The sequence below is a fragment of the Dama dama genome, chromosome 12 (assembly GCF_033118175.1).
Source record: "Dama dama isolate Ldn47 chromosome 12, ASM3311817v1, whole genome shotgun sequence".
In the NCBI taxonomy this organism is placed as follows: Eukaryota; Metazoa; Chordata; class Mammalia; order Artiodactyla; family Cervidae; genus Dama; species Dama dama.
In genome coordinates, this window is record NC_083692.1 from 91,852,981 (window position 1) to 91,866,605 (window position 13,625).

Consider the following 13,625-nt stretch of genomic DNA (forward strand, 5'->3'; position numbering starts at 1 on the left):
GTTAGATTCCATGTACCCTAAATGATTTTAGATCTTTGAAATCTGTTAAGATCTTATCCAGCATATAATTTTATTTTGATAAGTAATGTTCCATGTGCACTTGAAAAGAATGTTTTTCTGCAGTTGTTGGATATACTGTTCTATGCATGTCAGGTTAAGCTGGTTATTTGTGTTTTCATATTTTCTACATCTTTATTGAATTTTTTTATCTGCTTGTTCTAAGAGAGGTGTGTTAAAAGTGCCAGTCATGCTTGTGGATATATGTCTTTCTTCTATTAGTTCTGCTTTATAGATGGAAGTTTTCCTTTGTAGATGAAAGGTATAAATTTAGAATAAATCTCATGTAAATTTAGAGTTGTCTTCCTTTTGAAATGATATCCTTTTATATCCTGGCAGCAGATCCTCAGCAGTTATTGGTCTGAAAATCACTTTTTTTCACCTTCAGCTTTGAAGCGTATTTTCTTTCAGTGGGTTTGTTGTTTGTTGGCCTTTTTTCTTTCAGCATTTTAAAGATGTCATTTGATTTTCTTCTGACCTCTGTAAATTCTTTTGGAAAGTTGACTGTTGGTATTATTGTTGGTCCTTTTAAAACAAGGATTAATAGACTATGGCCTGCGCATTCGTGCATGCATGCTCAGTTGCTTAGTAGTATCTAATTCTGTGTGAACACATGAACTGTAGCCTGCCAGACTCCTCTGTCTGTGGAATTTTCCAGGCAAGAGTACAGGAGTGGGTTGCCATTTCCTGCTTCAGGAGATCTTCCCAACCCAGGGATCAAACCCGTGTCTCTTGGGTCTCCTTCATTGGCAAGTGGATTCTTTACCACTGTGCCATCCAGAAATCCTCATAAGTATAAAGTTTTATTAGAACACAGCCAGCCCATTTATGTATGTATTGTATTAGCTGATCTTACTTTACAGTCATCAGAGATGGTATGGCATGTAATGCCTAAAATATTTGGCCCTTTATTGAAAAGTTTTTTTGACCCTATTCTTAAGGAAATGTCTTGGTTTTTTTTTTTGCATACATTAAAGATTTTTCTCATCTTTTGATTTTTACCTGTTTGACTCTTCTAGACCTCGTGTGTGTGTGTGTGTGTCTGTGTGTCTGTGTGTCTGTCTCTTTGTGTGTGGCTTTATGTTTTTCCTGTTTTTTAAAGATTTTAAAATATATAGAAAGTTTACGTCTTTCATCAGTTTAGAAAAATTCTTAGCCATTAGCTTTTGAAATTTGCTTTTGTCCCATTCTTTTTGGGGCTTCCCTGGTAGCTCAGTTGATAAAGAATCTGCCTGCAATGCAGGAGACCCCAGTTCAATTCCTGGGTCTGGAAGATCTGCTGGAGAAGGGATAGGCTACCCACTTTAGTGTTCTCGGGCTGCCCTGGTGGCTCAGCTGGTAAAGAATCCGCCTGCAATGAGGGAGACCTGGGTTCGATCCCTGGGTTGGGAAGATCCCTTGGAGAAGGGAAAGGCTGCCCACTCCAGTGTTCTGGCCTGGAGAAATCCATGGACTGGATAGTCCATGGGGTCACAAGGAGTCGGACACGACTGAGTGACTTTCATTTCACTTTACTTGTCTCTCCTGCCTCTTTTTAGGTATGTTAGATATTCTGATTATATTATACATGTCTCTGATGTGCTATTTGGTGTTTTCCATTCTTGTATTTCTTGGTGCTTCAGATTGTGTATTTTCTCTTGACCTGCCTTCACTTTCAATAGTCCTATCTTCTGCTATTTCCAGTCTGCTCTTAAACCTATCTAGTGAGTTCTTCATTTCATAAACTACACTCTTAATTTCTGAATGTTCATTTGATTGTTTTGTATAGATTTTACTACGTTATTGACATTCTCTATTGTTTTGTCTCTTTTGTCCATCTTTTCCTGTATTTTCCTGGCCATATTAATTGTAGTTGTTTAAAAGTCCCTATTTGATAACTCTAGTTTGTGAGTACCCTGGATCTCTTTCTGTTCCTTTTTGTCCTTTCTCTCCCTTCTCTCCTTCCCTCTTTCCTCCCACCCTCACTCTCTCTCTCCTGTCATTTGTTCCTGCTTTTAGTGTGTCTATTAAGTTTTGATCAGATGCTAGGTAATCAGGAACATAGATGAGTCTCTGAATGATGTCTTCCAAAGAGAATTATGTGTTCTGTTTTTTTTTTCTTTCTGACAGTACAGTGTTAGCGGAGCACTTTGGTCTTGTTTAAGTTCAGTTTTAGGCTTTTAAAGGTTTTGTCTATTGCAATTTTTCTTCTACTCCTAAGAAGTATCCTTACTTTTCAATTGTGCCCCTCCTGTGGTCTTAACGGAAAGGCCAGGGTATTTACCAACACCTCCCTAGAGAAGGAAATGGCACCCCATTCCAGTATTTTCACCTGGGAAATTCCATGGACAGAGGAGCCTGGCGGGCCATACAGTTCATGGGATTGCAAGAGAGTCAGACACAACTGAGGAACCAGACCATCACATCTCCTTGGGAGACTTGGTTTCCAGCTTCTCTTCCCTGCAGTGAGTGGTTGCTGAAATCTCTGCTCAGGTGTTTATATTTAACCTCCCAGCCACTGTTGTTTTCTACTGGATTTCCCACATTCTTACTCTGTGAAAACGTAGTCAACTACTTGAAGGGAGTTTGTACACAGATTTTTGTGTACCTTTTCACTTGTTCCTTACTCTGTAGTTTCACCCTTTAAGTTCCAGTTCCTTCGGTAGCCACAAACATTAACGTTTGTCTCTTTAGTCTTTTAAAACTGTCATTTTTATCCTTGGATTCTATTCTCCCAGATAGCGATTTGAGAAATGCAGTCGGGAAAAAAGCTGATGTGAATAAAAGCCCACTTTATGTGCTTCCATTCCTTCCATGATCTTGGCCCCTTAAGTTCTGCCTGGATGACTTGAGAACGTTTCCTTATTTGTGTTTTCCAGGTTTTATAGTCATTTTCTGTGGCAGGTTTAGCGTCTTACAAGAAGAGCACCGTGGGCACATCTGGAAGTCCCTACGGTGTATTCTAAACACAACAGCCAGAATGCTTCTGTTTGTGTGTTAGACTATGACTTCTCTATTCATCACCCTCCTATGTGGTTCCTTACTTCATTCAGGGTGGACACCAGAGTCTCTAGTATTATTTACCTTCCTTCATCTGCTGCCTAGAGACTCTGTCTCTCCCCTCCAGTGCTGGCGTGACTGACTCCCTCACTTGCAAATGTTTGTTCAGATGTTTCCTTACTCAGCCTGTGCTGACCACCCTACTTAAAATTACCTCTTCCTTTCCCTTCTGCATTCCCTCTCCCTTTGCTCTGTTTTTCCCTCATATCATCTTGTGATTTTAAAACTTATTCTTTTATTATGTTTGTTGTCTCTTTTACTTGTTAAAATGGTAACTCTACAAGGGCAGGGATTTTCATCATTTTTGTTCATTGGTATGTCACAAATGCAAATTAGAACCAGATGAGATGGAGAATTACAAAATCTAAGGGAAGAAGGAATTCAGAGATAGAAGAGAAGTAGTCAGTTATATCAAATATCAAATAATCTAAAAGTATTAATGAGATTTCTGCATTGGATTTTTAAATAAGGAGGTTATTTGTTACTTTTCTGAAAGACATTTTTATAGAAGAGCAAAGAGAAAACGAAGATGACCAGGGACTGAGGATGTTGTGATAGCAATTGTAGACTATTCTTTTTTAGTTTTGTGAGAGTATAGTAGAAAAAGTTCATATTTACTTGGATAATTTTTGGTTTCTCCCTTTAGAGAGTTAATAAATGGATGATTGGCTGTTGGAATTTCTGGTTTTACTCACTTTTGTGTTTATTAATTAATACTTTGTGCCCAAAACTACATAAAGTTTTGAGTGTCATTCAAGGCAAAGTTACTGAGGTTTCACCTTGTGCACGGAAACTCGTTATGAAGTGCAGTACCTTAATGCTGCACAGTGCTAGAAAAAAGTAAATTTTGACTCTTGTTCCCAGCCTTTTTTTTCTACATACCTATTCATGTACACTGGAGAGGGAATTGGCAGCCCACTCCAGTGTTCTTGCCTGGAGAGTCCCATGGACAGAGGAGCATGGAGTCACCAAGAGCTGGACACACTTGCTCGATTGAGCAGCAGCATTCGTTTATACAGTAGACCTTTTGGGGTGGAAGCATCTTTCATTTGAGTAGCTGTCAAAGCATGAAGAGGTGCCCATGATTTAGAATTTTTTGGTGGGGCTTGAGAATGTTTCAGTCCTCTCCTCCTCAAAGATTCTTGATGCGTCCTTTTGAGGATGTACTTTACTGCCGATTGGAAATCACTATTCATCACTTTTCCCAATCTGTCATTCCAGGGTTTAAAATTCAAGTGTTACTTTCTCTAGTACCCAAATTTTGGTAATTCTTTTGAGAGAAAAGGAAGTCATTGTGTAGTACAGTGCTCTCAAACTGGTGAAGGGCCCTTTTCTTCTTTTAAATTTCCAATCCGTTAGGGATAGATACTTCTGTAAAATACAATAAAAAATGAATTGCTGGCAAAAGCATGCAAAATGCTAGCCCTGGTTTTCTGTTAGATTAAAAAATATAAAATTACCCTGTTGAAGTGCCTAAGTATTTGCCCTCGGTTTCTGTCTCCTATGGATTAGTGGCAAGACTGTGCGCTGGGAGTGATCCTTGGACCAGTCTTCTCAGATCACCCTTGGAGAAGCAGTGAGACAGTGCTCAGCGCTGCCGTGTGTTTCCCCTTAGTCTACACAGTCCTGCGAAGGAGTAGGAGGTTTTAATGAGTTATGGACTGCAGATTTTTAAAAAAGAGGTTATTTATACAATGTAAAAGCTTTACTGCTTCTTAAGTTCTGAAAGGGTAACTGTTAAAACTTTGCTTTTTGAATAGTTGCTGCTTTATGCAGTGCTGAAGTAAAAGTGACTTCTTGGTAACAGTAAGATTTTCTTTAACTTTCCAGTTATTTATTTTTCTTGGGTTCTGAAAACTAAGAACAAGCTTATTATTGAACATGAAAGGAAAAGTTATACCACTTAACACCACAAGATGTCACTTATGTAAAAATAAAGTTGTATTTTAATACTCAAAAGCTGAAAAGCTACAGGTAAGTAGATAAAGTAAGAACTAGGTAAATTAAAAAAGCAATATTTGGATTGGTTTTTGGTAGAATCAATGAAAATGTTACTAATTCAGTATTGTTTTGAATCAACTCTTGATGTTTCACACAAAGAATTTCTTTTTGTTCCTTATTTAGATTTTTCAAAATTATAAAACTAATTTCTAAATTCTTAAGATTAATATAGTAATACATGTTAATTGACCATATTTGAATTTGTGTAATGAAGGAGGTAGACCTAAAATGGCTCAATACAAGTGAACATATTTTGAGAGTTAAACGAGGTGTTATGTATTAACTTTCCCACATCTTTACTGTTTTGGTGACAAGCAAAGAGCAATTTGGGTAGAGATATGTAATTTATTTCAGAATTTTCAATAGGTCTTTATGACATATCTGAGAAGTTGAATATTACATCAGGTTGAAGCAGTGCCTAGGAGTTTTCTTGTTTCTTTTCTCAGAACTTCAAAGTTATTAGCTTTCTACCCATGATAACACTGAAGATACTTATATTTGTTATTGAAGACCATCTTTTCTGTTAACCATGAAGAGCAAAACCTTTGACTTTAATGTAGGATTCCTGTTCTCTTATTTTTAGTTTAAGAGAACGGGTCAGGACATGAAGGTGTTTGGGAAGGGAACTGTAGCATTAGGAACAAACCAAGTTTTCATTAGGCTGTGAATAAGATTACACCTGAATTTGGAGGTTGGAATGTCCTGAAAATTGACACTTCATTATTCTTCATTGCTCACTTTTCTCTGCAGATAACACTTGTAGAGAAGATTGGTAGTATACTCTTGGGGGAAAAAAGGGATCAGACATAAGAAAATGAATTTTTTTTTTTGACATGTACATGTGTGGTCACATTTTCTTTCTGTTTACTTATCTAATTACTTTACCTTTTTTCAAGTTCTATTTCCAAAAAGTTTTTAAAGGTTTCTTTTAGGTGTTTTTTTTGTTTTTGTTTTTTTTTTTTAATATAAAAGCCTACATGGTCATCAGTAGGTAAAATAGGAAAATAGCAAAAAGTAGGGGAAAAAAACCTTATTTGTGGTTCCTGCCACAAAAAATGTCAACAAAAAATGTCAAAAAAGGAATTTTTGTTCCTTTTCAGTTAACAGTGCAGTGTGAAAGAACAGGGAGTTTTAAGAAGGAATTCTGAATTCATTGGAGTGAGCAATTGGAGTATTTTATATTTGGTAGTTATATATCCTCAGATGTAGTTCTTATGTGTTGCTGTCTTACTATTTGTATGTTTTCTAGCTATATTTTTAATTAGAGAAAAGTAGTTATTGTGATTATTTATTGTGTCTTGCTAGTGGTCATCATTGTATTTAATTTTATGAACTGCTTGGAAAGGAAGAGTAACTTTTTCATAATAAATCTCATTGCCTTTATTTATTTTTCCTGCAGTAACAGTTTGTAACATTTAACTCCAATATTAGGTTGCTAGGATTGCCATAACAAAATACTACAGACTCAGTGGCATAATAAAAAATTTATTTCCTCGGATCCTGGCGGCTGGAAGTTGCAGATCAGAGTTTTGGCAGATTTGGTTTCCTCTGAAGCCGCTCTCCCTGGCTTGCAGATGGCCACCTGCTTGCTGTCCCCTCACATGGTCATCTTTTGGTCGTTGTGAATCAGTCCTAACCTGCTCTTCTTATGAAAAATCACTCATATTGGATGAGGGCCCACCCATGTTGACCTATTTTAATTTAATTAACCTCTTTAATGATTCTTCAAATACACTCATATTCTGTGGTATTGAGGATTAGGATTTTAACATAGGAATTTTTGAAGGGACACAACTCAGCCCATAATAACACATGATCAATCATTTGTTCTTGATAAGTGTTTACTGCCTATATTAGGCCTAAATTTGTGAAATGTGAAAAGTAAAGTACTTTTGTCAAGGCTGTCTATTTAGAGTAGTTAAGGAAGCTCTTCTCACCTACTTTTAAGCTTAAGCTGAGATCAGAGAGCTTCTGATACTTTGTTTGGGTGCGCACATGCATGTGAGCACCTTGAACCATACTGCATGAAGCTATGTGAAGTAAATTTTTAAAATCTGTTTTCTGGAGAGTTTGTTGTAGAAACTATTAAAAGTTGCTAATCGTAAACTGATAACGAGTACAAAGTGGTTAGTTATAGTTTGTAATCTATAATCTTTATAGTCATTTAAGAGGATTTTTCAATGCTGTCCTAAAATAAGGTTCAGTGATTTAAATTCTTGAGTAAGCTTGAGACTTAAATGTGATACTCTTAATTTCAGAGTATATATAATAGTGGCTATCAGATCCTTAAAAATGTATTTCTCAGAAACAGATTAAATGTCTTTTAATCTTTTGGAGTATTTCTATCTTATTCACACATGTGAATAAAACACTACAAAAACTTTTTAATATCATTTTAATGGAGGTATAATTCTCATACACCGAATTACCCAACTTTGGATTATAATTAGATGAGTTTTTGACAGATGTATACACCTGTGAAATCACTACCACAATTAAGATAGACAACATTTCCATCTTCTTATGGAAGAAATTTCTAATGTCCCTTTGTCCACTTCTTATACCTATGATTCCACTACCTTGGTTCTGTCCCTACAGATTGCATTTTCTAGAACTTTAAATTAATTCAATTATGGTCTTTTGTGTCTGGTGTCTTTCAGTCACATCATAATTTTGAGACTTCATCCATATTATTGCATGTATCAGTGGTTGGTTCTTTTCCCTTCCTGAGTAATATTCCAGTGTATGGCTAAATCCCATTTTGCTGATGGACATTTAGATTGTTTCTGGTTTTTTGCTATTGATAAACCTGCTATGTATATTCTCTAAGTTATTCTGTAGAATTATGTTTTTCTTTCTCTGAAAGTGGAATGACTGGATCACATAGTAGGTTTATGTTTAAATTTGGAAGGAACTCCCAATTTTTTCCAAAGTGATTGTACTCTTTTATGTTCCTACCAGCAGTGTATCAGAGTTCTAGTTGCTCTATAGCCTTGGCAACATTTGTTATTGTCATTGTGTTAATTTCATTTATTCTCATGGATGTGTAATGGTTTCTCATTAAATTTGCATTGTTGATAGTTAATGACCTTAAGTATTTAACAGTATTCCTCATCTTTTTTTGTGTGTGAAATGCCTGTTCAGGTATTTTGACCATTTAAAAAAATTGGTGTGTCATCTATAAATCTGTTGTAATTGTTATATAACTTTTTTATAATTAAACTTTTGATTTTGAAATAATTGTAGATTCATACACAAGTATAAAAAGTAATGCAGAGAGAGTCTGTGTACCCTTTATCCAGTTTCCTTCAATGATTAACTGTAGTACAATATCACAACCAAGATGTTGACATTGACATAACTTCTTGAGTCTTGTTCTGATTTTCCTACTTTTATTTGTACTTAACTTGTAGATGTCTTTGTTAGGGTGGTGTTCTATTCCATTTAACCACTTTGATATTATTTTGTAGGGTTAGAAGAGAAACATGTATTTAACTATAAATAAGAAAATAATTTGGTAATAATGTACATCATGTTGTTAAAATTACATGTTTTAATGCCTATGTAATATAAAGTCTAAATATGCAATTTTTCTTTTTTGTGTGTAGAAATGAAGATCTAAAGCAAATGTTAGAGAGCAACAAAGATTCTGCTAAATTGGATGCTATGAAACGGATTGTTGGGGTAGGTAAAGTAATTAGATCATTTTGACTTTTGAATAAATGACAAGTAGTGATATGCTAAAAATATATGTTATAGAATATGTTAAATACCAAATCAAGCATTCCCATCTACCCTTTATTATTAACTTAAAATTTCCTGTCTAAAATGTTTTGGAAGAAGTAATGAAGTGACAAAATTCAGAAACTTGAGTTCTAATTCTGTCTCTTCTGTTTCTCAAATATTTCTTTTGTCAAATAGAGAGTGCTAATCAGTTTGAAGAGAAAATAAGATTATATACCACAATATTTTGACTTCCTACAAAGAGGGATACTAATGTACTAAAGGATATTTTTTTGGTTCTTCTATGACCTGAAAATTGTGAGCATGCTTTCTTCTGATCTTCAAATTTCTTTTCTACCAATACAAATGGTTTATTCAGTTTATCAGCATAGAACTTCTAATGAATATTAATAGATATAAAAACATCCTCTACTTTTCTATTGTAATGCAAAAATCAGACAGTGGTCTAATATATTATTATATGAGGGGTTCTACTGTCAGAATTAAAAATATAATGCAATTTCTGATTATATATTAAGTTTAAAAATATTTGCAATTTGTATGGGTCTTGCTCTATTTTTTTTTTTTTTTGATTGTTTATATTGACAGTGAAAAAAACTGGCTTAATTCAGTGACTCTCTGATACTAAAGAGTCTGCTTGTCTCAGTGGAATTAAATTTGTCAGACCTTGTCTTTCTTGCTACTACTTTGCTTTTTTTCACCACCATTGCTGATTTTGTTTTCCAGAACTTTTTGTATCAGGTCAAAATGTTGTAAATTCATGTAATTGCACAAATTAACTCTACTGTAGAAGGATGTAAACACAACTGAAACAGTACTGTTTTCCAGCAGTGCCACCATATGAGAGTTTGAGATCTCCATTCTAAAATCCAAATCCCATTTATGAAAGATGATTATAGATATGAATTTACTGTGTTCAAAAGTTTGTTGTTGTGAAAACCCAATGTGTCAAAGTCAAAGACTAATTATACCTGTAGAACTTGCTTGATTCTTTTATTTAGATTTATGTCATTTGGTAATGAAGGCAAATGTTGAAGATTTTTTGGTAAATTTTTCATTTGTTCATGTTAAACCAAGGCTTCCCTAGTGGCTCGGCAGGTAAAGAATCCACCTGCAATGCAGAAGACACAGGAGACACAGGTTTGGTCCCTGAGTAAGGAAAATCCCCTGAAATCGGTAATGGCAACCCACTCCAGTATTCTTGCCTGAAAAATCCCGTGGACAGAGGAACTTGGCAGGCATCAGCCTGTGGGGCCACAAACAGTTGGGCGTGACTAAGTGACTGAGCGCACACGCTGTGTTATACCATATAAATAGCAGCGTTTACGGAGAGGTAGTTCTTTGCTTTACATGGCTTTGGCATTTGAATTTCAATCTCCACAGTTTAGTTAAACAGTACCAGTCTCCTCACAGTAGGTTTATATTTCAGTTATCATGGTATATCAACTTGGTAATTGCATACTGTACAAGTTTCATCACTTAACTCTTCAGTCCTCAACTCACTATATATATAACAAATATGCGTATGTCATGTCACTTCTTTCAAAGTTATTTTTAGCAGTTGGTCACTGTGTGTGTTACTCAGCTCATGTACAGACTGCGAAGCATGAAGTAGTGATCCCTTCTTGTTTACCAATGAGAAGCCCACTTGACATTTTATCAAAATGGATGATTAAAAACAGAATTTGATCAACAAAGATAAAAATGCAGGAGGAAATGAAAAGTGATAACACTAGAAATGAAATTCAGATAGAATGTAACTGGAGTTATGGAGAAATTGCTGACTGTGGGAATGTTGATGCCGCCACTTTTTGAGAGACTCTTAAATCCTGCCTGGGAAATCCCATGGACAGAGGAGCCTGGTGGACTGTTACAGTCCATAGGATTGCAAAGAATCAGAGATGACTGAGCATGCACAAACATGTAGCTAGAGGCACGTCAGACAGGTAGGCTTTTCAACATAAATGAGGAAAATGGTTGTGATGAAAAGGCTGAAGGTATGCCAGAGGAAGTGATGATGCCAAAATCTTCACATTGGAGGAACTCTAGGAGATAAGTCACAACATTAGAAGTACAAAGGATACAATCTTGGAAGCTGATCCAAACTTAGAATTAATTTATCAAGGAATATACAAGATGCTTGCATGCATGCATGCATGCTCAGTCACTTCAGCTGTGTCAAACTCTTTGCAACCCCATGGACTGTAGCCCACCGGGCTCCTCTGACCATGGCATCCTCCAGGCAAGAATACTGGAGTGGGTTGCCATGCCCTCCTCCAGGGAATTTTCCCAACCCAGGGATTGAATCCAAGTCTCTTATGTCTCTTTCATTGGAGGGCGGGTTCTTTACCACTAGGGCTACGTGGGAAGCCGTAAAGATGCTTGCTTGATACTTCAAATGATGAGAATAAGGCAGGTCCATTCAAACTACTCCTGATCAGTTGATTCTCAATGATTCTAATGTTTTAAGGTACAGTATATTAGATAAATGTTAATTTTATCATTTTTCATTTTCCTACCTATATATTTCTGACAGTAATAAGGGAATATTAAATGTTTTTTATAAAATTCTTGTAAGTTACAGATCCAGTTGTCAAGATTGCTTTACATTGGTTTCTGCTTGCAGACCTGCAGGATACAGTCCTGCAGTGCCATATAAGGCAGGCAGTACTCCTAGTTATTTCATTGAATTTTGGTTTTACATCCCACTAAGGTAAATTATTTCACTCTCTGAGGATGCTATTGAAATTCCTAAATATGGAAATGAGATATTTGGTAGTTTTTTCTTTATTCCTCTTTCAAACTTATAAAGAAATAAAAATGGATATTCTCACAATCTAGACTACTTGAGTGTTATAAATGTAATTTACATGTAAATAGACATCATAAAGAAGTGTAAATATAGCTATGGTAGTAGTCTGGTAGTTACAGACTTTCTCTCATTAGGAAGTTTGTATAAATGTAAATTTGGAACTTGACCATTAAACTGTAGGAAAATTATTATTAATTAAAACTTATTCCTTCACTTTGTATAAGATCCTCAGGATTTATCCATATTGTTAAAAATGTCAGAATTTCTTCCTTTCTCATGGCTGAATAATATCCCATTTTATATGCAACACAGACACACACATATATGTGTGTGTGTATATGTATATAAGAAAGATGTAAGGTATATCTACATTCCCAATTTACTTTACCAACAGTGCCCTGTGTTTCCCTTTACCCACATCCTCACGAACACTTGTTATGTCCTGTCTTTTTGTTCATAGCACCTCTAAGAGGTTTGAGGTGATAACCTCATTGTAGATTTGATGTACATTTCCTTGATGATGACTAATGTTGAACAACATCTTTTTCATATACCTGTTGGCACCTTTAATGTACATAGTATTCTACATCAATTATATCTCCATAGATCTGGAAAAATTATTATACAAGTGACACAAATATGTATTTGTAGATTTTCAAATAATATTGAGATATAAAAAGTGAAAGTTTCACCTTCCAGGTATACATTAGCATTAAATTGTCAAGTTCTATTAAAAATTGTTTTTGGATTTTGATTAAGGTAATACAGAATTTGTGTTTTTCCACCTCCACTCTTTTCCTGTCTTTCAGTAGCATTATATTCATATTTTATAGTTTTTAATCATAAGGAATCTTGAACATTCCTTGCTAGATTCATTCCTGTGTACTTTTCAGTTTTCCTTGCCATTATGAATGGTCCCTTTATTTATATTTTCAAAATTAATTATTACTAGTGTATAGAAGAACAAATGACTTTTCTGTTCTTGTATTTGACCTTCTCAGCAAACTTCTTAAATCTGGTAGTTTTTTGGTTTCTTTGCTTGATTTTTAGATAGTTAATTGCATTATCCAGAAGTTATAACAGATTTATATTTTATTTTCAAATATTTTTATCTCTTGTTTTCTTCTCTCTTTGCTTGGATTTAGTTACACTATCATGTTGAGTAGTAGGCCTGGTAGAAGACAACACTATATTGTTTCTGATTTTAATAGAAATATTTGCAATATTTTACTCTTCAAGTAACTTCAAGGAATTCAAGTAAATATATATCTATATATTTAAGTGAAGTTGTATTATAGTTTTCATTTTGTCTTGTGTTGAGGTTTTTTTAATTAGATTCAGAGCATGAGTTCTGATTTACACCATCTTGGCCTGCTCCATTATTGCAAAGAATTCACCTCTCATTTTTAGCCTCTGTGTATAAGTCTGAGATCCAGTTTGCATTATTTCTTATGTATGATGTGAGATAAGAGGCGAATGTTTTTTAACACATGTATATCTAATTTTCCTCTATTTTTATTAAATATTCCACTGTTTGTTATTAAAAAGCTATCCTTTCCCAACCAAATTTCAGCCTCAACTGAAAATCAATTTACTGTGTGTTTGTGGACCCACTTCTGAACTCTTCTGATTCATGGGTCTTTGTGGCCCTCAGTTTACCAATACCTCACCCTTGATTTCTGTAGCCTTAAAATAAAGTCTCGTAAGTCTTCCTTTAAAGAAAACAAAACTTTGTTTATGCTGTATCCTTTGCATTTCCATGTAAATTTTGAAAGGTTGTCAGTTTCTACCAAAAAAAAGCTCACTGGGGTTTATAATGGAATTGATTAAATCTGGGCTTTCCTAGTAGCTCAGCTGGTAAAAAATCTGCCTGGAACGCAGAAGACCTGGGTTCAATCCCTGGGTTGGGAAAATCCCCTGAAGAAGGGAAAGGCCACCTGCTCCAGTATTCTGGCCTAGAGAATCCATGGAC

General features: G+C 35.1%; 1 protein-coding gene across 1 annotated transcript in view; it reads left to right on the forward strand.

The window, feature by feature from the left end:
• The window catches only part of AP3B1 (adaptor related protein complex 3 subunit beta 1), a 227,970-nt gene that overhangs the window by 17,470 nt on the left and 196,875 nt on the right, over window positions 1–13,625 (forward strand). The window contains exon 2 of the mRNA XM_061158118.1: window positions 8,706–8,781. Coding sequence (XP_061014101.1) covers window positions 8,706–8,781 — 76 coding nt within the window. The remainder of the gene's footprint in view (window positions 1–8,705; window positions 8,782–13,625) is intronic.